This window comes from Coenobita brevimanus, chromosome 27 (genome assembly GCF_032717465.1).
Source record: "Coenobita brevimanus isolate Jiangsu-jjx chromosome 27, ASM3271746v2, whole genome shotgun sequence".
Classification (NCBI taxonomy): domain Eukaryota; kingdom Metazoa; phylum Arthropoda; class Malacostraca; order Decapoda; family Coenobitidae; genus Coenobita; species Coenobita brevimanus.
The window spans coordinates 5,649,607-5,677,500 of NC_136980.1; the positions used below are offsets into that span (position 1 = coordinate 5,649,607).

The following is a 27,894-nucleotide window of genomic DNA, read 5'->3' on the forward strand; positions in this document are numbered from 1 at the left end:
GAAAGGAGGGAAGGAAGGAAAGATAACAGAGAGGAAGGAAATAAAGGAATGGTTGGAAGGAAGGCAGAAAGGAAAGAAGCGAGGAGGGAAGAAAGGAGGGAAGGAAGGATAACAGGAAGGAAATAAAGGAAAGGAAGGAAGGATGGGAAGGAGGGAGGGAGGTATGGGAGGATATAAGGGAAGAAGGAATAAAGAAATGAAGGAAAGGAGGAAGGATGACAGGAAGGAAGTTAGGAGGGAAGAAATGAAGGAAGAATAACAGGATAGAAGGAGTGAAAAAGAAGGAAGGAAGAAGAAAAGGAAAGAAGGAAGGAAGAGGACAGTATTATATCAGTAAATTATATTCAGGCGTGTGATGGCAGGAGGGAGGAAGGAAGGAAGGAAGGAAGAGAGGAAGGAAGGAAAGGAACAGAGGAAGGTGGGAGGGAAAGAAATGTGGGAGAGAGAGAGAGAGAGAGAGAGAGAGAGAGAGAGAGAGAGAGAGATTAATGAAGAAAGTCGTTGAGAGTTTTTATGCGACAGATAATCATTGCAGAAGGAGTAATGGGAGAGAGAGAGAGAGAGAGAGAGAGAGAGAGAGAGAGAGAGAAAGTGAATAAAGAATGTGAGGATAAGTGAGTGAGAATAAATCAAATAGAGAGGGGTAATAAACAGTAAAATAAAGCAAGAAAAGAAAATGAAAAAGAGACGAAGAGGGGAGTGAGAAAAAAAGAGAGGAAGGAAAAATGAAGGAAAGAAATGAATAATGAGAGAGAGAGAGAGAGAGAGGGGGGTAAAGAAAACGAATGAGGGAGGATAATAGAAATGAGAGAGAGAGAGAGAGAGAGAGAGAGAGAGAGAGAGAGAGAATATTAAGCCCTTCTCTCACCCTAACAGCCTGTGTCACACTAATTGCTTCACTCTAACTACCGCTGGAGAAAGAGAGAGAGAGAGAGAGAGAAACTTAATCACACATCCCTCCTTCATATCCATCTCTATCTTCTCCTCTTCTCACCTCAAATTACCTCTACTTCATTAATACCATCATGTCTGTGTGGTCTGTGTATCTGTGTAACTCCGTCCCTCCTACCCCACACACGTTATCATTACCTCTGTTCATCTCCACACACTTTTATTCACCTTTAATCACCTTTTACCTGACGACCATCTGTTACACCTTTCAGCTTAGTTGCTAGTGAGGTCATATTAGTGGGTTAATTTGACTAGTAACCAAGAAGACGCATTCCTACCTCATTACTAAGCCCTAATCACCTCTACTCACCTCCTGTCCGTAACCCCATTCATCTCAGTTGATCGTGAAGTCGGATTGGAGGGTTAATTTGACTAGTAACCAAGGAGACGCGTTCCTATTGGCCCAGTCTCTTCAAATAAAAATATCCATAATCACCTGGACACACCTGTAATCACCCGTTAATCATCTACCTTTATCTTACCTGTTGTCTGAGGTGTAGGTGGTTTCCCCAGTTGTTAACAGGTGGATGTCCCCAGCCCTCACCCACGACACCTGTTGGGAGATGATGATGATGATGATGAACAGGAGGTGGTTGTGGTGGTGGATTATGATGATGATGAACAGTGGCAGTGGATGATGATGATGATGAATAGGAGGTGGTTGTGGTGGTGGATTATGATGATGATGATGATGATGAACAGTGGCAGTGAATGATGATGATGATGAATAGGAGGTGGTGGTGGTGGTGGAATATGATGATGATGATGATGATGAACAGTGGCAATGGATGATGATGATGATAATGACCAGGTGGATGATGATGATGATGATGATGGACAGGAGTGGTGGTGGTGGTGGTGGTGGGTGGTGGGCGGATGTTGATGTCGATGATGAAGACCAGGAGTGGTGGTGGTGGTAATTGTGGTGATAGTGGTGGTGGTGATGGTGGTGGTGGTGGTGGGTGGATGTTGAGAATGATGATGATGATGAGCAGAGTGTTTGGTGGTGGTGGTGGTGGTGGGCGGATGTTGTTGATGATGATGATGAACAGCAGTGGTGGAGGTGGTGGTGGTGTTAGGTGGATGTTATAATCAGTAGTTGTAGTAGCAGTATTAGTGATGGTGGTGGTGGTGGTGGTAGTTTTGGTGGTGTTAAGATAATGATGATGATATTAAGTAGGGTGATGATAATGATGATGATGATGATTAGGAGAAGGAAAAGAAAAAAGAAGGGAGATGAAGATAGTGAATAATAATAATAATAATAATAATAATAATAATAATAATGGCTGAACTGAACATATTAATGGAGGCTATTTCTAATCCCTTGCCTCATCAGCTAAATAAAATCGTGTCAGTAAAGATAACAAAATATATATATAATAAAGTATAATAAAGATGTACTCGTTGTGAAGGGGCATATACGAGCCGGACCATACATTCTGGGAAAAATACACGGGAGGTAGAAACGTACATACATACATACACACGGATATACGTACATACAGAACTCTACACACACACACACACACACACACACACACACACACACACACACACACACACACACACACACACACAACAATATCCACACAACCACACGTTAATAAAGGAGTATTGAATATCCTACAGTAACACCACAGTGGAGGGGGAGGGAAAAAACTGGAGAAATAAAAGTGAGAGGGAGTAATAAAAGAGGGTAACTTAAAAAAAGAAAAAGAAAAGAATCCATAAAATACAAATAAAAATAAAAAATAGAAAAATATAAGTGAGAGGGAGTAATAAAAGAGGGGTAGCTAAACAAAATAAGAATCCATAAAAGTAATGATAATATATATATATATATATATATATATATATATATATATATATATATATATATATATATATATATATATATATATATACCTAGGCTGCTTCCCCCAAGGAAAGGGAGGTAACCGAGACAGGACGACACACTCCCCATTTACTCATCCATTCAAACACATTCATTCGCATCTTAGCCCCAAAGGGGAGAACGGACAGATCCTCACCGCACCACACTGCACAAGGGTCAACTGCGCAGTGCAATCAGTGACATCCGCAGCTGGGCCCGACAGCAGAGCTGGTTTACCCTTGCCACATCATAATAGACCCATCCCCTTACCCGCACCTGACCTGACTAGTTAATCAGACCAAATGCAGGAGAATATCCCCTCAGGGCTGTGTCATCATTTATTCATTCACAATTTCTCTCCATTTATTTCTGTCACGCACAGCCACTCTTCCTTGCTCAACAGACATCCCTCTCGCATCCAACGCTCTATTCACACTGTCCATCCATCCTATTCGTGGTCTCCTTCTCAGCCTTACACCTCTCACATCAGATCTAGTTATCTTTTTCACCAATTGCTCATTATCCATTCTCTCCATATGCCCAAACCATCGCAACACCCTCTGCTCAACTCTACCAGCCATCTCCCGAACAATTCCAGTTCTTCGCACTTCATCATTTCGCACTCGATCCATACGCGTCACTCCACACATACTCCTCAGACACCTCATCTCCATTACATTCAAACTTTTCCTCTCTGCTACACCCGTATTCCATGTTTCAGCCCCATATAACGCAGTTGGTACCACAACACCCCATACAGCCTTCTCTTTACATCCATTCTAAGCGAACGACATCTAAACACTTTTTTCATTCCTCCCAGCACCGTAACTACTTCATTCATTCTAAACTTCACTTCTGCATCTATTCTTCCATCCACAGCAACATGTGACCCTAAATATTTAAAACACTCTACCTCCTCAAGCAACTCACCATTCAAAACTATATCATCCCCCTACCATCTACCAACCTCTTACACTTCATCACTTTATTCTTATTCTCATTTACTTTCAATTTCCTCCTTTCACACACCCTTCCAAACTCCTCTACCAACTGTCTCAATCTCTCCTCTGAATCAGCCACCAGTGCAGTATCATCTGCAAACAGCAGCTGCTTCAGATTCCACTCTCCACCATCAACATTCACCAGACTCAGACCTCCACCTAAAACTCTTGCATTCTCCTCCCTTACAACACCATCCATATAAATATTAAACAACCAAGGTGACATCACACATCTCTGTCGCAGCCCCACTCTCGCAGGAACCAATCACTCACAGCATTTCCCACTCTTACACACGCTCTACTATTTACGTAAAAACTTTTCACCCCTTTTAGTAACCTACCATCAAGTCCATACAATCTTAAAACAGTCCACAAAGCCTCCCTATCAATTCTATCATACGCTTTCTCTAAATCCATGAATGTCCAAATCACATCCTTGCCTTTCGCTAAATACTTTTCACACACTGCCTCACAGCAAACACCTGATCCTCGCATCCCCTCCCTCTCCTAAAGCCACACTGCTCATCACCAATCAGCCCCTCTGTACCCTCTCTAACTCTCATAATTAACACTGTCATACACCTTACCTACAACACTCAACAGATTTATACCCCTAAAGCTAGTACATTCATACTTATCACCCTTGCCTTTGTACAACGGGACCACACAAGCACTTGCCCAGTCAATTGGCACCATACCTTTCACAAAGCACACATTCAACAATCTTACTAACCAGTCAACAATAGTCACTCCACCACCCTTCAGGCATTCCACAGCACACCTATCCATACCTGCAGCTTTCCCTGTTTTCATCTCCTTTACTGCCTTCTCCACTTCCTCCTTCGTGATCAAAGAATCATTCAACTCTCCCAACACATTTATTCCTTGCACTCTTCCATCCGCCACAATCTCAGCCACCCTTTTCTCCTCTACATTTAACAATCTTTCAAAATACTCTGCCCATCTCTTTCTTACAGCATCCATCTCAGTTAACATCCTTATTCGTAAAAGAAAGGTATATTTTTAAACAAAGGCTTAATGATAAATAGAATGGTTTGTGAATTTGTGAATAAATAAAATCGTGTATTAATAAAAATTAGTTTGTTAAGTAAATCTTAATTAATAAATGGATTTGTAAATACGTGAAAGAAAATATTAAGAAATGAAAGGATAATTGATGAGAAAATTTTTAATAAATGGAAGATTAATGAAAACAACGTTAATAATAATAATAATAATAATAATAATAATAACAATAATAATGAAGAAGAATTACAGAAATCAGTGGCATTTTGATAAAGGCAGTTGATCAGTAATAGCAGAGTTAAGAAGAAAAATGCGAAAGGTTGTGAATCAAAACAAAAGTAATTCAAGAAAAGACAGTTGTTTGGTGAAAATTTGCTTATATCGGTGCCATCACGCGAAGGCGTCACTTTCCTAAATCATAAGAAACAGCAAGAGTAGCCAATAAAACTCAAGTGTATGTAATAAAGGACTAAAATCAATAGTGTTCCCCACCATTTGCGACATTAACTGCATTGGCTGGTTCTAAAATAAAGTTCGGTTCCCTTCGTCCTTGCCTGACCCTCAACCACTCCACCAAGTTTGGACTAAATCGAATAAAAGCTGTTTAAGTTGACCTATATAACCTTTGACCTGTTGTTCTCTTGGCTGACCTTCCATTATTTTACCAAGTTTTAGTAAATTCGGATCAAAACAAAAGTAAGAGTAGCAAATAAAAGACAGAATAAAACAAGACAAAAATAAACAATACCCTCCCCCCAGAAGCTGTAATATAACTTCCTTGATTTCAACAGTAGCTATAAACAAAAGAAATTAATACGAAATAATAACAGCAAGATTGGAAAACAAAAACAAGGGTAGCAAATAAAAGCTAAGATTAACCAACAGAAGACCAGAATAATCGGATCTCCAACTTCCCTGACATAAAAAATACAAGCAAGATTGGAAAACAAAAACAAGAGTAGCAAGCAAAAGACAAAATTAAAGAACAGACCAAAATACACAATACCCTCTCCCCAGCGGCCCTGATATATATAAACTTCCTTGATGTCAACAATAGCAATAACAATAGCTGGGCATACACTGTTTCCTCGTATACTCACAATGATTTTATTATTAATTCTGGACGTTCACTGTGGAGTTTACAGCTGGGTATTGCTTTGTGTGTGGAGAGATATAGATAGATAGATGGAGAGAGAGAGAGAGAGAGAGAGAGAGCGCAAACATATATACATTCATATATATTTTATACACGCACACAAATATATATATATATATATATATATATATATATATATATATATATATATATATATATATATAGATATATAGATATATATATATATAGATATAGATATAGATATAGATATATATATATATATAGATATATATATTTAATAAAGAGAGAGAGAGAGAGAGAGAGAGAGAGAGAGACAACATTTATATATACATCCATCCATACATACATGCTTATACACACACACATACATACAGAGAGAGAGAAAGAGACTAGGTGGGTGCAAGGGTGCATAAATGTTGTGCGTATGTCGGTTTGTGTGTGTGTGTGTGTGTGTGTGTGTGTGTGTGTGTGTGTGTAATAATAATGATAATAATAATGATAATTTTCGATTTATTTATTCATTGCAGCGAGTGGCTGAAAATACATAGGCTCTTAATCTAATATCCAAACCTAAGGGTGTCAACATGCTGACCCTGGCTGCTCCTGAGTAGCATCGACACACTGCCAAGCCTCATCCAGGCTGGAGTGAGGCGTAGGCACAAGGGGACAGACCGCCTAATCCTTACCCCGCTGAGTTTCTGACCCTCGCTGGTCGTCCGTCACAGCGCGCCTTGAGCTACACTTGGCAGGTGAGGGCTCACCTCACCCACCCAATTAGCCTGGTCTGAGCGGGACTCCAACTCGGATCACTTGCATTGGGAGTCGAGTGCCGTATCTACCGAGCCACCAGGTGTGTGTGTGTGTGTGTGTGTGTGTGTGTGTGTGTGTGTGTAGGAGGTTATGGATTTTTTTTTTTTTTCTCCATAACAGCAAGTATATGAAAAAAATTACTCATGAAAAGGGAATTGAAAAAGTAACTGCAGAGACTCGATCAGGACAGGTCACAGAGAACACAGCAACGCAGCGCTCGAATTTTGACCTTGTTTCGTGACCTTGACCTCCGTTGGTATACACGAATCTATTTACTCCTTCCCACACCCACACAAACCCTACAATATGTGGTAGTTATAAATCTGCTGAAGTCTACATGAAATATTTGGTTTGCATACACAGATACATACATACATACATACATACATACATTAAACCTAAAAAATCGTAAACCAACTGACTCACGCACACGACTCACCCATCCCCTGACTCACGCACACGACTCACCCATCCCCTGACTCACGCACACGACTCATCCATCCCCTGACTCACGCACACAACTCACCCATCCCCTGACTCACGCACACGACTCACCCATCCCCTGACTCACGCACACGACTCACCCATCCCCTGACTCACGCAAATCACTCCTCCATCCCCTGACTCACGCAAATCACTCCTCCACACCCTGACCCACGCAGATCACTCCTCCATCCCCTGACCCACGCACACGACTCACGCATCCCCTGACTCACGCATCCCCTGACTCACGGTATGGTTGTGGAGGTTTCGGACGAGGCAGGTGAGGAAGGCTGTCTGTCCAACGCGGGCGTGGACGTGGCTCTGCGCTGACGTGTTCAGGAAAGAAGGGCCGACCAGCGTGGAGTACTGCACCGATTGGCGTTTGTGTGCCGGGAGGTCTGGCGGGGAAAAAAGAATAGAGATAAAATGGAAAAAAGTGAGAAAAATGAGAAAATATAAAAATGAGATAAAAGTGAGAAAAATGAGATAAAAGTGAGAAAAATGAGAAAAAATAATAGAGATAAAAGTGAGAAAAATGAGATAAAAGTGAGAAAACCGAGATAAAAGTGAGAAAAATGAGATTGGGAGAAAAATGAGATAAAGGGGAGAAAAATGAGATAAAAAGGGAGCAAAGTGAGATAAAATCGAGAAAAATGAGAAAAAATAGAAGTGAGATAAAAGTGAGAAAAAAGAGATAAAAGCGAGAAAAATGAGAAAAAATAAAAATGAGATAAAAGTGAGAAAAATGAGATAAAAGTGAGAAAACTGAGATAAAAGTGAGAAAATTGAGGTTGGGAGAAAAATGAGATAAAAGAAAAATTAGATGAAAGGGAGAAAAGTGAGATAAAAGAGAAAAATGAGAAAAAATAAAAATGAGATAAAAGTGAGAAAAATGAGATAAAAGAGAAAACTGAGATAAAAGTGAGAAAAATGAGATTGGGAGAAAAATGAGATAAAAAAGGGAGAAAAGTGAGATAAAAGCGAGAAAAATGAGAAAAAATAAAAATGAGAAATATGAGATTGGGAGAAAAATGAGATAGAAAGAAGTTAGATAAATGCCAGAAAAATGAGATGAAAGCGACAGATCTGAAGAGAAAACGAGATAAAAAGGGAGAAAAGTGATATAAAAGGGAGTAAAATGAGATAAGAGCGAAAAAAGTGAGATAAAGGGGGGGGAATGAGATGAAAGCGAGAAAAATTAGATAGAAGAGATAGATGTGAAGTAAAAAAGAAAAAAAGAAAAGTGAGATGAAATTGAGAAAAGTGAGATAAAAGCGAGAAAAATGAGATAAAAGAGAGAAAAATGAGATAAAAATGAGAAAAATGAGATAAAAGTGAGCTAAGAGGTAGAAAAATGAGGTAAAAGTGAGATAAAAGCGAGAAAAATTAGGTAAGATAGATTTGAAGAAAGAAATGAGATAAAACGGAGAAAAATGAGATGAAAGCGAGAAAAATTAGATACAAGAGATAGATCTGAAGTAAAAATAGAAGAGATAGATCTGAAGTAAAATAAAAAGGGAGAAAAAGTGAGATGAAAACGAGAAAAATGAGAGAAGAGCGAGAAAAATGAGATAAAAGAGATAGATCTGAAGAAAAAATGAAAAAAGGGAGAAAAATGAGGTAAAAGTGAGAAAATGAGATAATAGCAAGAAAAATGAGAAGAGCGAGAAAATTAAATAAAAGCGAGATAAATGAGAAAGGTGAGAAAAATGATATAAAAGCTCGAAAAATGAGATAAAAGCCAGAAAAAAAATAGATAAAAGCTAGAAAAATGAGATAAAAGCGAGAAAAGTGAGATGAAAGAGGTAGATCTAAAGAAAAAAAAAGATAAAAAGATAAAAGGGAGATTTATTTGTGTTTTATGGTGAAAAAGTGTAAAAAATTATTTGTTTTATTGGAAAAAATTATCTAGAAAATAGATTTATTTACGTTTTATGGGGAATATGATACAAAAAAGATGTATTTGTGTTTTATGGGAAAAATGATATGAAAAAATTTGTTTAATGGGGAAAAATATATAAAAAAGAGATTTATTTATGTTTTATGGGGAAAATGATATAATAAAAAGAGATTTATTTCTGTTTTGTTGGGAAAAACGATATAAAAACGATATTTATTGGTGTTTTATGGGGGAGAATAATATGATTTTTTTTTTTAATGGGGGAAATGATATGAAAAGATTTATTTGTGTTTTATGGGAAGAATTATATAAAAATGAGAGATTTATTTCTGTTCTGTGGGGAAAATTATTATAAAAAAATAGATTTATGTAATTTATGGTTCACCTGGGATTGGAGGGGACTAATAGAGGGATTAGGAGAGGGATTGGAGGGATGGATTAGGAGAGGGATTGGAGGAATTGGGAGAGGGATTAGGAGAGAGATTTGAGAGAGGGATTGGAGGGATTAGGCGAGGGATTGGAGGAATTGGGAGAGGGACTGAAGAGATAGGAGAGGGATTAGAGGGATTGAAGAGATAGGAGAGGATTAGAGGGATTGAAGAGATAGGAGAGGGATTGGAGGGATTAAGAGAGGGAAAGGAGGGATTAGGAGAAGGATTTGAGGGATTAGGAGAGGGAAAGGAGGGATTAGGAGAGAGGGATTGGAGGGGTGGCTGGTGAGGTTGGAGGATTTATAAGAGGAAGTTGAAGAGATGGGAATGAGACGTGTGGAGGGAAACAGACCAGGAAGTGTTAAATAGCTGATTGACGGTTGTTACGGGTAGGTGAGGGGAGAGAGGGAAAGAGGGGTTGGTAGGGGGGCAGTAGGGGGGGTTCTGGGGTAAGGGGAGGGGTGTCCTGGAGGGGCTTGAAGGGTTAATAGAGGGGTTTGAAGAGGCGGAATAGGGGGTGGTACTGAGAAGGGAGGGGGATGAGTAGGGTAGAGTATTTGACTGATAGACGCTTTTGAGAGAGAGAGAGAGAGTGTGTGAAAGGGGGGGTAGACACACACACACACACACACACACACACACACACACACACACACACACACACACACACACACACACACACCTCAAAGCTACAATTAGGGTGGGCGCGATGTGTGTAATTGTGTTCTGATGATATGCAGATGTGGCAGGTGTGTGAGCGAGGTGTAAATGTGCTCCTTGGTTACTAGTGAGAGAGAGAGAGAGAACAAAGTGAGCGGATGTGTACGTGTGTCTTGAGGTGTGTGAGTTCTAGCTTGTGTGTGTGTGTGTGTGTGTGTGTGTGTGTGTGTGTGTGTGTGTGTGTGTGTGGCATTATTGTGTGTATGTTTCTGTCTGTTCACTGTATCTCAATGTCAGACAGCCATTTCTCTCTCTCCCTCTCTCTCTCTCTCTCTCTCTCTCTCTCTCTCTCTCTCTCTCTCTCTCTCTCTCTCTCTCTCTCTCTCTCTCTCTATCCCCTTAAGATATTAGTTTCTTCTCTTTTCGTTATTTATTCATCCTTCTTTCTTTCTTTACCTCATTTCCTTCCTTCCTTCCCTTCCCTTCCCTTCCCTTCCTTCCTTCCTTCCTTCCTTCCTTCCTTCCTTCCTTCCTTCCTTCCTTCCTTCCTTCCCTCCCCTCCCCTCCCCTCCCCTCCCCTCCCCTTCCCTTTCCTGCCCTTCCTTTCCTTTCCTTTCCTTTCCTTTCCTTCCATTCCTTCCTTTCCTTTCCTTTCCTTTTCTTTCCTTCTTTCCATTCCTTCCTTCCCTTCCCATCCCTTCCCTTCCCTTCCCTTCCCTTCCTTTCCTTTCCTTTCCTTTCCTTCCCTTCCCTTCCTTCCTTCCTTCCTTCTTCCCTTCCCTTCCCTTCCCTTCCTTCATCCTTCCTTCCTTCCTTCCTTTCCTTTTCCCTACGTTTTCTCTTTTCCTTCCTTCCTTCCGTGTTCTCTCATTCTTCCCTCCTTCCTTCCTTACATCATCAATTTTTGACATACCGTGTTCTCTTCCTTTCTTATCAGTGTTCCTCTCTCTCTCTCTCTCTCTCTCTCTCTCTCTCTCTCTCTCTCTCTCGAGTAATACGGTCCCTTTGATATTCAATTTAGTACCAATATTAAAAATCCGACTTTTTTGGTCACCATGGCGCCCGATGAAAGAAAAAAGCTAGAAATCATAAGTGTGAGAAAATGGTTTTAAAAATAGCTCTCGAATGGGATGTTAAATTGTGAGATAGCTTTAGTAGGTGGTTTGAAGAGGTGGGTGTTGAGAGAGAGAGAGAGAGAGAGGGGGGGGAATAGACTGACTGGTTGGTAGGCTGATTGATAGATTGATAAATAGATAGGTAGGTTGATAAATAGATGGGTTGATAGTTACATAGATAGATAGGTTGATAGATTGATAAATTGTTAGGTAGATTGATAAATAGATACCGGTAGCTAGATAAATTGATTGATAAACATATAGCCAAATAGATTGATAGATTGATAAAGAGATAGCTAGATTGATAAGTAGGTTGACTGATAGCTAAATTGATAAACAGATAGGTTGAGATTGCTAGATTGATTGATAGATTGATTAAGAGATAGCTAGATTGATTGATAGCTAGCTAGATTGATTGATAGAAATAGATATTGATAGATACGGTAGGTTAATAAATAGAAAGCTAGATTGGTTGATAGATTGATAGATAGCTAGATTGATTGATAGAAATAGATATTGATAGATACGGTAGCTTAATAAATAGAAAGCTAGATTGATTGATACATTGATAGATAAATGATAGTTTTACCATTTCGAGGTAGATTAGATTAGGACTGGCTATGTTAAGGAAACTTTTTGAAATGAAATCTTAAAACCTGAGAAAAAATTGCATACATTTTAACAATTCTTCCACTTGTATTATTTATTATTATTATTATTATAGCTACATATCGCCTCATTCTATTTATAAACTATTTTTTTTGTCCTTTATGCATTTACATTTTGCTTCAGGATACATTTACTAGTCACAACTCAAAAATATTATCAAAAAGCAAGAATGAGTAAACCAAATTTTTTACTATAGTTATCCATATTTAATCAGTTTTCTCTTATGCGTAAAGATACAAAGAAAACGTACTGACAACTATCAGCTGTGGTCCCTCAGTCCTTGCGTGTGTTTGTGTTTACCTCAAGATTTTTCGAAGTTTTCACGGATTTTCCTCTTCTCAGGGACGCTCAGATGATGTCAGTGTTACAAGAGAGGCGTGGAGTGTTTGATGAGGATGAGAGAAGCCCCGGGGAAAGTTGAATGAGTTGGATTTTCTCAATATCAAGATGGTGAGGAAGTTAGCGGGAACTCCTCTATGCCGATTTTGGAGGTAAGTGCTATTTATTTATCAGTGTGTATCTTTAAGGGAATATTCTCGCCTTTTTTCCCAGTTTCCTTATTTCTTCACTACATATTCCGTTTATAAGTGGCTTTGGAGTCTATGTAGCACGTACGTTAATTTTTAAAATGTAAACAACACAGTATTATCAAGGTAGTATATAATCTATACACTGCACTTCTGTTCCCTATTGCATGTTCGTGATTTAAATTATTTTTTAGTGTTTAAACAAAATTACATACAAAGGAGAAGTTGCAGTAGACCAAATAAATCGCGGAGGAAAAGGTGCTGAGCTTAAATGCCACTGAATATTCGCCCCTGGATCACTTGGACATCTTTTTTTTGTTTTTTTCTGCATTTTCCTTCTCCCATTTCTGTGTAGTCAGGGTAAATCTTTTCTGTTAAGCTACTGTTTTTTTATTTTATTTTTTTATGTTATCCCCCTGTGCAAATTCCAACTTGGTCTTCATCGATATTCCTTCCTGGTGTTTTGAGGCTTGCTAAGAATGGCACAAGAATATCAGAAGAAAGGAAAACGAAAGAAGAAAAAGGAAAAAAGATAAGAGAGGGAAGAAAAAGGGAATAGAAAAGAAAGGGAAAAGAGAAAACAATATAGTTGGGAACAGGGCAGTGAAATGGCGGGGGACAGGGCGACTTGGAGGCGATTTGTTTGTGGCCACCCCAAACGGGATTGAGGCGTCTGGCAATAGATAGATAGATAGGAAAAGAAAAAATGGAAATGGGAAAGAAAATAGAAAAGGAAAAATGGAAGTGGAAAAAAGGGAAAATAATATATAAAAATAAATGGAAAAGGAAAGAAAAGGAAGAAAACGTAAAAGTAGAAATTGGAAAGAAAACGGTGTGTGTAGGCCATATTTGCTTCGACAAGGCTGGCTGATCTCTGTGCATGTAGGTTTTTTTTTTTTTTTTTTTACGTCCGTTTAGTTTTATATATAATGGCAGAAATAAAGAGTAATTCAGGATAATGTAAGCATTTTATAGGGAGTGTCTCTCTCTCTCTCTGCGGATGAATGTGTGTGGATGTATGTATGTATGTGTGTGTGTGTGTGTGTGTGTGTGTGTGTGTGTGTGTGTGTGTGTGTGTGTGTGGACAAAAAAATAAACTTTAAATTAACTTACCAGACGCTGCATCCCGAGCGAAGGAGATTGGAAGGAGGAGAAGGAGAAGAGGGAGGGAGGGGAGGAGGAGGGGGAGAGGGGAGAGGAGGGAGGGGAGGGGGAGGTAGTGAGGGTGTTGCTTCATATCTCCTGGCTCCACACCTGTCGAAAAAGGTGAGGAAAAGGTTAATTAGTGAAATACATACCGGTACATATTTTTTAATGACCTCTACATATGACGGGTAAGATATTTTGTGTGTGTGTGTGTGTGTGTGTGTGAGAGAGAGAGAGAGAGAGAGAGAGAGAGGGAGGGGGGAAAATACTTTGCATATTTGTTGGTGTGCCTCTCTCTGTCTGTCTGTCTGTCTGTCTGTCTCTCTCTCTCTCTCTCTCTCTCTCTCTCTCTCTCTCAATACTTGTGTGTGTGTGTGTGTGATCTGTCTGTAGCTCTTATCGTGTATACCTTGCCATTCTTCCCTCCATCTCGCTCTCTCACTCCCTCTTTCCCTCCCTTCCGCCTTCGTTTTCCCTCTCTTCCCTCTCCTACTTCCTCCTCTTCCTTTTCCTCCCCCTGTGTCTCCACTTCTACCTCCCCTCCTCCTCCCGTCCATGACCCAGCCAGCCATAAGGTCAAGGACAAGGTCAAGGTCAGGTCGGCTGCTTGTATCCCTTCTAATTGATAAAAATAATAAAAAAAAAAACTCCCCTCTCTCTCACCAGCTTAAGTTTCATTATAGCGGCTGGAAAATTAACCTTGACAATTTTTACACTAATATTGTCTGTATTTTTTAACTTCTGCCTTCTTTTATATTTTTAGTTTATTTTTCTCGTGGTAGACATATTGAAGATGCTTACTGAGGCTTTACTTGCTCCCTTCTTTTGAATTTCTTCTTTACTGTGATGTTGTTGATGATGATGATGAATATTACTGTTATTATTATCATCATCATCATCATCATCATTAGTAGTAATAGTACTACTACTGCTACATCATCAACAACAACAACAACAACAACAACAACAACTACTACTACTACTACTACTACTACTACTACTACTACTACTACTGCTACTGCTACTACCACCACCACCACCACCACCACCACCACCACCACCACATCCACCACCACCACATCCACCACCACCACATCCACCACTACTATTTATACTACTACTACTACAACTGCCGCCACCACCACCACCACCACCACCACCACCACCACTACTACTACTGCTACAACTACTCCTACTGCTACTACTAAACGGTTTCATTCAGCGTAGAGGATTTTTAACTGATGGGTAAAAATAGAGACTGACTAGGAGTTTGTGGGTGAGGTGGAGTAGGGGAGGGGGAGACCGAGGATGAGGTGGAGGGATGAAAACGGGTAGTGTGACTTGGAGGGAGAACAGCCAAATGACAGGGCGACGTGAAGGCGATTTGTTTTGTGGTCACCCTTTGCGGGATTAAGGCGTCAGGCAGTAGATAGATAGATAGATAGTTAGGTAGGTAGATGGATGGATGGGTGGGTGGGTGGGAAAATGGATCTATTTCTATCTATCTGTCAATCCGTCTGTCTGTATATATGTCTGAATCCATCCATCCATTAGTCACTACCTGTCTATCTGTCTATTATCTCCATCTATCTATCTACCTACTTACACCACACACACACCTCAACATTTCCTCTTCTGTGTTTTCGTCCCTTCGTCATTAGTTCCACTGTGTGTCTGCCCTCCCCAAAATTTGTATAAAAAAAAAGGCATGGTAGGGGAGAGGAGGGTAGGGTAGGGTAGGACAGGTTAGGGTAGGGTAGGGTAGGGTAGGGTAGGACAGGTTAGGACAGGTTAGGGTAAGGTAGGGTAGGACAGGTTAGGGTAAGGTAGGGTTGGGTTGTGTTGGGTAGGTTAGGGTAGGGTTGGCTTGGGTTGGGTTGGGTAGGGCAGGGCAGGGCAGGGCAGGGCAAGGCAGGGCAGGGCAGGGCAGGATAGGATGAAATATCTGGACAGGTCAGAACAGCTAAAATATATGACTGGGACTACCGAGAGAGAGAGAGAGAGAGAGAGAGAGAGAGAGAGAGGGGTTTGGGGTGGTGGGAGTGTGGTGGACTGAGTGAAATGTGTGTGTGTGTGTGTGTGTGTGTGTGTGTGAGAGAGAGAGAGAGAGAGAGAGAGAGAACGTATCAATATAAAATAGGCCGAGGGGTCAAGTACTATATTAGTCTCTCTCTCTCTCTCTTTCTCTCTCTCTCTCTCTCAACAAATAGGGCAGGTCTGCCATTGACGTTTTTGGCATTTTACAACATTCATTTTTTATATTTTTATTTTCATTTTTTCCGTCGTAAAATGTCTATCTGTAAGTCGATTTTTTTTTTATTACAAAGTCGTCTTTGGATGAAATATGATGACCCTTAGTTATGAGGTTGGAATGAGTCTCCTTGGTTACTAGTCAAATCTGCCTTCCAGTCTGACTACACTTGGCCATCAACTGAGCTGAAAGGAGTTAGAGATCCCTGTGACAGAAACTGCGATATTGTGACCTGAATTAAATCGTCTGGCGGTAGTGGTAGGAGTGGTGGTAGTAGTGGTAATAGTAGTAGTAGTAGTAATAATAATAAGTAATAATAATAATAATATCATCATCATCATCATCATCATCATCATCATCGTCATCATATAAAATAATAATAATAATTATAACTGAAACACACGTCTGTTCCCCAAAACATTTCCTTACGAGTTTTTATTTTTTTAATCGAGAGAGAGAGAGAGAGAGAGAGAGGGAGAGAGAGTTATATTTAAATTCCATAAAAGCTTTTGGAGTTCTTAAGGAAATTATAAGAAACTTGATTATCCTGTATTAAAAAAAAAATAGACATGCTTGATAGATAAATAAATGTGTGTGTGTGTGTGTGTGTGTGTGTGTGTGTGTGTGTGTGTGTGTGTGTTCCTTCCCTCCTCCTATCTCACCCACACAGACACACATAAGCAGAAAAACACTAGTAAAAATCCTGTCATTTTAACTCTCTCTCTCTCTTTCTCTCTCTCTCTCTCTCTCTCTCTCTCTCTCTCTCTCTCGCATCTTGTCCGTCCTTTCATCTTTCCTTCCCCTCTCTCTCTTTCTCCCTTCGTACCTTTTTATAAACAAGCAGAGAGAAAGAGAGAGAGAGAGAGAGAGAGAGAGAGAGAGGGAGGGTGTGTGTGTGTGTGTGTGTGTGTGTGTGTAAGGGAGTGTAGGAGAGAGAAGGGAAAGAAAAAAAAGAGAGAATAAGAAAAGTGAGAAAGTGAGATTGGAGAGGTAAACTTGAAGGAGGGAGACGAAGGGCTTGGATGAGAGAGAGAGAGAGAGAGAGAGAATCACTAGTATACAAAGGACTTTAAGGTCTGTTTACTCTCTCTCTCTCTCTCTCTCTCATTAATCTTTATCTTTTTATTCCTAACGGGGCATCACGATTGGATATATTGATAGATAGATAGATACGAATAGATTGATAGATAGAAAGGCGGATAAGTGGATAGATAAATGAATGGATGGATAGATTAATGTGTATGTGGATTGATGGATGGAGGTAAGACAAGAGGGAGCGATAGATAGATAGATAGATGGTAAGATATAGATAAATTTACGTGTAGACAAACAGACGAACAGGATAGATAGATAGATAGATAGATGGATGGATGGATAGAGAAGGCTAAGTTCATGGTTGACTGGATGGAAGGGTGGAGAGAGGGGTGAAGATGAAAGGAGAGAGAGAGAGGGAGAGAGAGAGAGAGAGAGAGAACTCAAGTATAATGAACTGGCGCAAAGTATCATAAAAATGGCCGTGATATAGTCCTGGTGTGTGTGTGTGTGTGTGTGTGAAGGAAGGAGGGAAGGATTGGCGAAATGAAGGAAGAAATTGAGGAAGGACAAAGACATGAAGAGAAGAAGGAAGAAAAATAAAAGAAGGAAGGAAGGAAGGAAGAAAAGAAGGAAGAGAGTGAAGGAAGGAGTAACTGAAAATGAGAAAGACCTTCCTTCATAATCCGGAATACCCACAATCTCTCTCTCTCTCTCTCTCTCTCTCTCTCTCTCTCTCTCTCTCTCTCTCTCTCTCTCTCTCTCACATTAGGGCTATTTTTATGATACTGTGCACTAGTTTTATGATATTGAAGGCACACTCTCTCTCACTATCTCACTTTCTCACTTTCTCTCACCGCCTGTCACTCAATATTTCACTCCCTTACCCGTGCTCTCGGTGTCTGCCTGTCTATCGATGTGGTGTATCTATCTGTCTGTCTGTCTGTATGTATGTATGTATGTATCTGTGTATGTATGTATGTATGTATCTATTTGTCTGTCTTTGCGTCTGTATACCTATCACACACACACACACACACACACACACACACACACACACACACACACACACACACACACACACACACACCTGGACAACCCTGAGCGCAACGCAAACACACACAAACGCACGCAGACACGAAGACAAACAAACAAACACACAAACACACCGACACCCACCACCCCAGCATTTCAGAAGTTTGCAAGGAGAGAGAGAGAGAGAGAGAGAGAGAGAGAGAGAGAGAGAATTATTATTGTATGTAAGTATCAGTATATCCTGTGCTGGGTAGGGGAAGGTACCATCCACTCACCCGATATAGTGCTGCAAAGACTTTACTGTCACCCAGGATATTATGTACAACGCTGGGTGGTAACCATATCACCAAAAGGCGCCTGGTGGTTTAGCGGCTTAAGGCTCCAACTGGATGATATGAGTAGATAGATAGATGGATACGTAGATTGGTAAATAGGTAGATAGATAGATTGGTTGATAGATTAGATAGATCCGTACATTGATAGATATAGATAAGTAGATAGATAGATAGATCAGTATATTGCATTCTGTTTCGTTTACATTCATTTTAATATTCATGTGTATATTTACTGCACACACACACACACACACACACACACACACACACACACACACACACACACACACACTAACCGCTTTTTATCAGTCTCTCTCTCTCTCTCTCTCTCTCTCAGATCATTATTCATGCTGGATTTACCAAGATATCCGTTAATGGTGAGACTGAAAGAGAGAGAGAGAGAGAGAGACGGAGACAGACAGACAGACAGAGAGAATGATGGTGAAGAAGGAGTACGAAAAATGGATGAACGGAGGGAAACAGAGAGAGAGAGAGAGAGAGAGAGAGAGAGACAGACAGACAGACAGACAGACAGAGAGAATGATGGTGAAGAAGGAGTACGAAAAATGGATGAACGGAGGGAAACAGAGAGAGAGAGAGAGAGAGAGAGAGAGAGACAGACAGACAGACAGACAGACAGAGAGAATGATGGTGAAGAAGGAGTACGAAAAATGGATGAACGGAGGGAAACAGAGAGAGAGAGAGAGAGAGAGAGAGAGAGAGAGAGAGATGGAAGGGAGAAGACGCAAGAATGTGGAAGGAGAAAAATAGATGAACGAGAGAGAGAGAGAGAGAGAGCACCGCAGCAAACTTTCACCAAATATTGATTATCTATATTTTTATTTCTTTCCCCTTGAAGTTACGGCCTGCTTATAACATCTCAGATAGATAGATAGATAGATGGGTGGATGGAAAGATGTTGTATAGGTAAATAGATCGACAGGTAGATAAATTGATATTATATAGATGGACAGATACAGATAGATAGATAGATAGATAGAGGGTGGTAAGCAGATAGATTGGAAGGGCGATAGATGTATGGGTAGATATAGATGGATTGATAGATAAATAGATATATGTATTCTTAGGTACGTTGATAGATACGTAGGCAGGCATGGAGAGAGAGAGAGAGAGGCGACAGTTGAACAAATGCTGATATATTCTCAAAAATGATTTAATTTAATTATTAATTGCTCAGAATAATTTTAACGTGTATGAAGATGAAATGCGAGTTGTTATTATTATTATTATTATTGTTATTATCATTATTGTGATTATTATTATTATTGTTATTATTATTATTATTATTATTGTTATTATTATTATTATTATTATTATTATTATTATTATTTATTATTATTATTATTATTACTTTTATTATTATTATTATTATTATTATTATTTTGTTGATATTATTAGTGGTACTGTTATTATTTTATTGTTATTATTATTATTATTATTATTTTGTGGTAGGTGAGGGCGCTAACCATCCACTCACTCGATGTAGTGCTGCTCTCGGGTGTCTGCTCTTTACTCTCCATCCTTCTTTCCTTCCATTCTCTTCTGTCTTTCTTTTCTTCATTCTTTCCTTGTCCTTCTGCCTACGGGTGACTTTACACTCCCTCTTCTGTCTCTCTTTCCTTCATTCTTTCCACATCCTTCAGCCTGTGGGTGACTCTACACTGAGTGACAAGCCAAATAGTTTCCTGTGCACCAGGAAACCATTTACTACGCTGGGTGGTAACCATATGACCAGATTTTGGCGCCTGGTGGTTTAGTGGGTAATTATTGCGCTCCAATCGGATTGAGCCGGTGAAGGTTTATATCCAAGGGGTGGTTGGGGTTTTTTATTGCTCGTGTAATGCCACTCAGGGATGAGTGAGGCTGGTCACTCTCATCTTAAATGTCGGGACCAACCGCCTAACCCCGGGCTCCTACGCTCCTCATGGGGCAATGTAGGATTGGATGATGGATGGATGGATGGATTATTATTATTATTATTATTATTATTATTATTATTATATCATCATCATCATTATGTAAAGAGACTGTTAAATTCTGTATCCCCACCCTTCCACTTTCAGTCAATAAATAAATAAACTAGAATGGCACTCAGTAGAGCACATACCTCCGCCAAGGCCCAACATGCAGTTCCTTTTAAATTAGTCAAGTCTAATCCAGTATCACACTCATAACCCTATAAGTTGCATGGATCTTGACGGAAAAGATCCATACGGTACTCACTGAAAAAAATTACGAAAATGTCGACAAACGTCCTATCTCGCAATGTTAAAAAAAAAAAAAAAAAAAAAAAAAAAAAAAAAAAATCCTGGATCCGCACCTTTCTCCGGATCCGCACCAAAATTTAATGGAGTCTATTCTGTGCCAAGGCCCATTCCTCTACCAAGTTTGGTGAAAATCCGTCCCGTAGTTTTTGTATAACCTTGCTCACAAACCAACCAACAGACAAGCAAGCAAACGGACAGGGGTGAAAACATAACCCCCTTGGCGGAGGTAATAAATAAATCAATAAGTAAATAAGAATCCCAAGCTGAATAAAGAATCCTGTTTATAAAAAAGAAATTTATTACATTAATAGGGGAAGAATTAATTACGGGTTAGATTTGATAGATATAGATAGATAGGTAGGTAGAAAGATAAATAGATACATACAGGTAGATACAGATAGATACATAGATAGATACAGAGGTAAATGCATTGAGAGTTAAATAGATGAATAGGATATACACGGACTAATAGATAGATAGACAGACTGATAGATAGATGGACACATAGCTTGATGGATGGATGAATAGACAGATACATACTGAGATAAATGGATAGACAGACACAGGTAGATAAACTGATAGATGGTTAGATAGATAGATAGATCATACAAGTAAATTTAGCTAAAGACGATCCGTAAAGAGAGAGAGAGAATAGGAAAGGAAAAGTACGGGAGAGGAGGAAAAATTAATTAAGCAGTGAGTGAGAGAGAGAAAGAGAGAGAGTAAAGGAATGATGCAAAAATATAGAGAAGTGAGATAAAATAATAAAAAGAATTAAACTAAAGAGAGAGAGAGAGAGAGAGAGAGAGAGGAAATGCTATTAAGATGTGACAAAGAGCCGTAATGAACTTATGCATATTGACAGATACTACACATATCATATTTCTCTCTCTCTCTCTCTCTCTCTCTCTCTCTCTCTCTCTCTTACACACACACACACACACACACACACACACACACACACACACACACACACACACACACAACCATTATTTTTACATCCCTTTCCTTCCCTCCCTGCCACCTTCCTTCCTTCTTACGTTTTTTATTTCTTTCCTTCTTAATTCCACCCTTCCTTCCTTCCTTTTATTTCTTTGTCCACCTTCTTCCTTGTCTCCCTCTTGTCATGCTTTCTCCTTCCTTCCTTCCCTCCCTCCCTCCCTCCCTCCCTCCCTCCCTCCCTCCCTCCTTCCCTCCCTCCCTCCCTCCCTCCCTCCTTCCACCCTCTTTTCCTTCCTCCCCTCCTTCCTTCCTTCCTTCCCTCCTTCCACCCTCTTTTCCTTCCTCCATTCCCATCCTCCCCTCCTCTTGCTTCTTTCCTCTTCCTTCCTTACGAAGCGCTAGGCTCATTTAAGTGGCAAGACTCTCTCTCTCTCTCTCTCTCTCTCTTAATAAACCGTACGTTGAAAGATTACAAGAACGATCCCCATTTTCTTTGCCCCAGGCGTCGGCTCTGAGCGATAGGGAAGACTTTTTTTGTGTGTGGGTGAGAGAGAGAGAGAGAGAGAGAGAGAGAGAGAGAGAGAGAGGTTTTATAATTTCCAAGCAGATATCAAAAGAGTTTACCTTATTATAGACAGATTGATAGATAGATAGATAGACAGACAGGTGGGTACGTTGCTTAATTGATAGTTATATAAGTTCACACACACACACACACACACACACACACACACACAGAATATCCCCAAAGATTCTAGTAACTGAGATTTAAACAGATATATTGATAAAATAGACAATTAAAAGAGAGAGAGAGAGAGAGAGAATAACCCCAAAGACTTTAATAACTGAATCTTAGCTATTTTTATACTCTTAGTCCAGCACTGCCCACGAGGGGGAATAAATGTTAAATGTAAAGAATTATTTAGTTATCCCATTTATTATTAAGTCGTATGTAGATGGCTTGGATAGATAAATAGATAGATGGATGGGAAGATAGATGGACTGGCGAAAGGAGAGATAGATGGTAGATAGATTGATTGATAGATGGATGGGTTAGATAGAGGGATGGACGAAAAGATAGATAGATGATAAATAGATTGATGGATGGATAGATAGACGGATTGAAGAGTGGACATACATATAGTCGGACAGATGATAGATAGATAGGTAGGTAGATAGATAAATGGATAGATATATATTTTAAGAGTATATTTGTATTCTCTCTCTCTCTCTCTCTCTCTCTCTCTCTCTCTCTCTTTCAAAATTATTAATCTGCTCTCTTTATTCCATTAATTTCTGGCTCATGTAAAAGAGTTTCTCATAAGCAATTTACTTTTTTCCTTCCTTCCTTCCTTCGTTTCCTCCTTCCTTCCTTCCTTCCTGCCTTTCTTCCATCGTTCATTTGTTTCTTCCTTTCTTTTCCTTCCTTCTTTCTTTCTTTCTTTCTTTCTTTCCTTCCTTCCTTCTTTCTTTCCTTCCTTCCTTCTTTCTTTCCTTCCTTCTTTCTTTCCTTCCTTCCTTCCTTCCTTCTTTCCTTCCTTCCTTCCTTCCTTTCTTTCTTTCTTTCTTTCTTTCTTTCTTTCTTTCTTCCTTCCTTCTTTAACTTTTTCTCTTCCGGCTATTCAATTTTTTTCTCTTTCCCCCTCTCGCCCCCTCTCTCACTCCCTTTTTTCGCTGCTGCTTCTCTCTCTCTCTCTCTCTCTCTCTCTCTCTCTCTCTCTCTCTCTCTCTCTCTCTCAGGCAGCAGGTGGTGTGTGGCCGTGGCAGGTTATGAGGGTGGACTGACAGAGAGAGAGTAGAGAGAGAGAGAGAGAGAGAGAGGGGGGGAGGGAGGGAGGGAGAGAGAGAGAGAAACTGGAGAGAATGAGAGGATAGAAATAACGATGAGAGAGAGAGAGAGAGAGAGAGGGTGGATTAAGTAGAGTCAGATAACCATTTTCTCTCTCACACGCACCTCCACGTACTGCCTCCTTTTTACCTCCTTATTTTCTTGTCCCTCCTCCCTCCCTTCCTTCCTTCCTTCCTTCCTTTCTGTTTGTTTTGTCTTTCTTACTCCTTTACCTTCCCTCTCTCCCCTATTCTTTTCTTTCCTTCCTTCCCTCCTTCCTTCCTTCCTTCTTTTGTTCCTTCCGTCCTTCCTTCCTTTCTATTTGTTGTCTTTCCTTCCTTCATACCGTCCCTCTCTCCCCTATTCTTTCCTTTCCTTCCTTCCTTCTTTCTTCCATCCTTTCTTCCTTCTTTCCACTCATTTTCTTGTTTTCCGTAATTTTTCCTTCCCTCTTCGTTCCTTCCTTTCATCCATCCTTCCTGTCTTCCTTTCTTCTTTCCTTTCTTCCTATCTTCGTTTCTCTCTCTCTCTCTCTCTCTCTCTCTCTCTCTCTCTCTCTCTCTCTCTCTCTCTCGCCAGCTGGACATTTATATATTCAGTACCCAGTCTTCCAAAATTCACACTTTGCGGCCCCCCAAATTTTTTACTTTGCAACCTGTTAAATATATAAGGAGGAAGGAAGGAAGGAAGGAAGGAGGGAGGGAAGGATGGAGGGAGAGAAGGAGGGAGGGAGGGAGGATGGTTGACGAGATTAACACGTGACAAAAATGACTAACGATAAAGTGACGAGTTTTTAAAAGGAAGGAAGGGACGGAAGAAGGAAGGAAGGAAGGACGGATGGAAGGGACGGAGGGAGGGAGGGATGGAGGGAAGGAAGGATGGGTGACGAGATTGACACGTGACAAAAATGACTGTAGCGATAAAGTGACGAGTTTTTAGAAGGAAGGGAGGAAGGGACGGAGGGAGACAGGAAGGAAGGAAGGGACGGAGGGAGGAAGGAAAGAACGATGGAAGGAAGGAGGGAGGGAGGGAAGAACTTTTAGCTGCTAGTCATAATCTGATTGGCGGTGGTGTCGCCTTAGCATCTTAACCTTTGCCATTTATTCTGCATTTTACACCTTTTCTTCCAGTTTTATATCACGAAATCTCAACATCCTCTCCATAGCACTTCTTCGTGACTAGCGCCATGTCCTAGTTATAATGGAGAGAGAATATTCGTCCCTGATTCTCGATATTCTGCCTAAAACCTAAAAATGAAATGTGGTTTATATTTTACAAGGTTGAGTTACAGTTGATATTTGCACTGTAATCTTCCTTCCTTTCTCTCCTTCCTTCCTTCCTTCCTTCCGTCTGTCTATCGTTCCTTCCTTCCTCCTTGTTTCTCTCCACACTCCTTCCTTCCTACTTTCCTTCCTTCCTTCCTTTCCATCATTCCTTCCCTTCCTTCGTTTTTCTTTCCACTCTCCTTCCTACTGTCCTTCCTACCATTTTGCATCCCACATTCCCTCCTTCCTACTTTCCTTCCTTCCTTTCTTCCTTTTTCCTTCTACCTATATCTGTGTCTGTCTCTGTCCGTCTGTCTTTCCATCCATCCATCCATCCATCTATCCGTCCATCATTATCTATCAGTCTATCTCTCTACTTATCAATGTATATCAATCCATCCAACAATCCATCCATCCCCATCTGTCTCATATCTGTACATCTGTCTGTCCATCCATCCATCCATTAGTGTCTATCTATCTGTCTGTCTACTTATTTATATATCTATCTCTCCATCCATCCATCCATCCATCCACCCGTACGTCAGTCAGTGTCAATTACTGTCCATCTCTCTACTTAACTACTTACTTACCTACCTACCTACCTACCTACCTATCTGCCTACCTACCTACCTACCTACCTGCCTACCTACCTGCCTACCTACCTACCAACTTAGAAGAAATTTTGAGGTAATTTGAGAGAGAGAAATTGTAAGTGTGAGAAAATTGGGGTGTTCCTCTCTCTCTCTCTCACACACACACACACACACACACACACACACACACACACACACACACACACACACACACACACACACACACACACACACACACACACTAGTATTTCTCTCTCTCTCTCTTTCTCTCATTAGTATTCGTGATAGTCTTGGTCCTGAATATTTTGTGGAGGGAAGATGCTTTGGGGTAGAGAGAGAGAGAGAGAGAGAGAGAGAGAGAGAGAGAGAGAGAGAGAGAGAGAGAGAGAGAGAGGAGGGGTCAAGGAAGATACATTTGGAAGAGAGAAAAGGAGAGAAAAACCAGTACTGTGAGAAACTGGAGGAGGAGGAAAAAGAGAGGGAGGAGGAAGTTGGGAAATGGAGGAAGGAAGGAGGGAGACAAAGAAGGAAGGGAGGAAGGGTAGGAGGGAGGTAGGAAGGATGGAGAAAAGAGGGAAGTATATGGAGAGAGAGAGAGAGAGTGAGAGAGAGAGGAAATCACTCTCCATCACTGCTCACCTGATGGATCATAAAGTAGGCAGGAAGAGGAGGGGGGGAGGAGGAGATGGAGGAGGAAGAAAGTAGGGAGGTTTGTGTGATTTTTTTATTCCCCTCCTCCTCCTCCTCCTCCTCCTCCTCCTCCTCCTCTTCCTCCTCCTCCTACTCCTCCTCCTCCACCTCCTAGTCCTGCGTCTTGTCACATATATATTTCACTAGTCTTATTTCTTCCTCTCTCTCTCTCTCTCTCTCTCTCTCTCTCTCTCTCTCTCTCTCTCATTTTGTTTTTTTTTAATTTTTTCTCGTAGTTTTTCTTCATTTCCTTCCTCCTCTGTTCTTTCATTCTTCTTCCTTCCTTCATCTTTCTTTCCTTCCTTCCTTCCTTCCTTCTCTCGTCTTTCCCTCCTTTCTTCCTTCCATTTCTCCATATCCTTCTTTCTTCCTTGTCTCATCCTTAATTCATCTTGCCTCCCTTCATTGTCTCCTTTCTTCCTTCTCACCTTCCTTCATATCTCACTCTCTCATGTGACTCCACCTCATCCTCATCCTTTATTCATTCATTCAGTTATTCACCAGCTTTCAGTCCTCCCTCTGTTCCCTCGCTTCATCAGTTCATTCATTCATTCACTCATTCGTTCATCCATCCATCCATTCATTCATTCATTCATTCTTTCATTCACACATCTGTCCATTCATTCATTCATTCATTTATTCATTCATTCATTCATTCATTCATTCGTCCGTCCGTCCATCCATCCATCCATCCATATACACATTCACTCATTCATTCATTTATCTCCCTCCCTCCTTCCTTCCTTCCTTCCATCCTTCCTTCCTTCTCCTTTCTTCCTTCTCTCTTCCTCCATTCCTTTCTCCTTACTATAAAATCAAGGCGTGAAAATGATGATGATGATGATGATGATGATGACGGTCGTTTTGAAGAAGAGGAAGAGGAATAAGAAGAGGAAGAAGAAGAGGAGGAGGAGGAGGAGGAGAAGAAAAACAAGAAAAGATGATGATGATGATGCTAGTTGATGTTTACAGTAAATGCCGAAAATGCGTCGTACTCTCATCATCATCATCATCATCATCGTCACCACCACCACTACCACCACCACCACAGTCTCTTTCTCTCTCTCTCTCTCTCTCTCTCTCTCTCTTTCTTTCTCTCTCTCTCTCTCTCAGGTTTTTTACATCCAAATCGCCCTTTTTTTTTTTTTTTTTTACAGACTCCCTCCCTCTCTCACTTTCTCTCAGTCCCTCCCTCTCCCTCTCTCACTTTCTTTATTCTCTTCACATTTCCTCCCTCTCCCTTCCATTTTTTCTCTCTCCTCCAGTTTTTTCTTACATTCTCTCTCCTCCAGTTTTTTCTTACATTCTCTCTCCTCCCTCTCCCTTTCGCATTTTTTCTTTCCTCCTCCTCCTCCTCCTCCTGTTTTATTATTATTACTATTTTTTATTATATTATTATTATTGTATTACTGTTACAGTTATAATAAACATTCTCTCTCTCTCTCTCTCTCTCTCTGAAAGCTAGGTTTTAAAACAGGTAGTCTTATCGTATTTAAGGTACCTCTTGAACTGGAGAGAGAGAGGGGGGGGGAGAGAGAGAGAGAGAGAATGGACAGAGGAGAAAAAAAATCAAGAAGACAGAGAGATAAAGATACGACGAGGACGAGGAAGAGGAAGAAGCAAAATAAGAGGAGGAGGAGGAAAGAATTGAGAATAGGAGGAAGGGAGAGAGAAATCTTGAGAAAGAGGAAGAGGGTGAGGGGAAAGGAGGGCTATAAAAGAGAGAGAGAGAGAGAGAGAGAGAGACTAGTTATATCATACAGTGGAATTTGTGTAGGATATGTAATTTAAAGGTGTGTGTGTGTGTGTGTGTGTGTGTGTGTGTGTGTGTGTGTGTGTGAAAACGTAGGAGAGAGCATATGAGAGTCGGTATTCGTGTTAGTAATGGTGGTAGTTGTGGTAGTTGTGGTGGTAATCTTTATG

The 27,894-nt window shown here is 40.4% G+C and overlaps 1 protein-coding gene across 1 annotated transcript in view; it reads right to left on the minus strand.

The window, feature by feature from the left end:
- LOC145394361 (uncharacterized) overlaps positions 1–27,894 on the minus strand; it is a 156,143-nt gene that overhangs the window by 107,414 nt on the left and 20,835 nt on the right. Inside the window, exons 2-3 of the mRNA XM_080268235.1 lie at positions 7,514–7,662; positions 1,434–1,504 (exon numbers count right to left, since the gene is read on the minus strand). Coding sequence (XP_080124361.1) covers positions 1,434–1,504; positions 7,514–7,662 — 220 coding nt within the window. The remainder of the gene's footprint in view (positions 1–1,433; positions 1,505–7,513; positions 7,663–27,894) is intronic.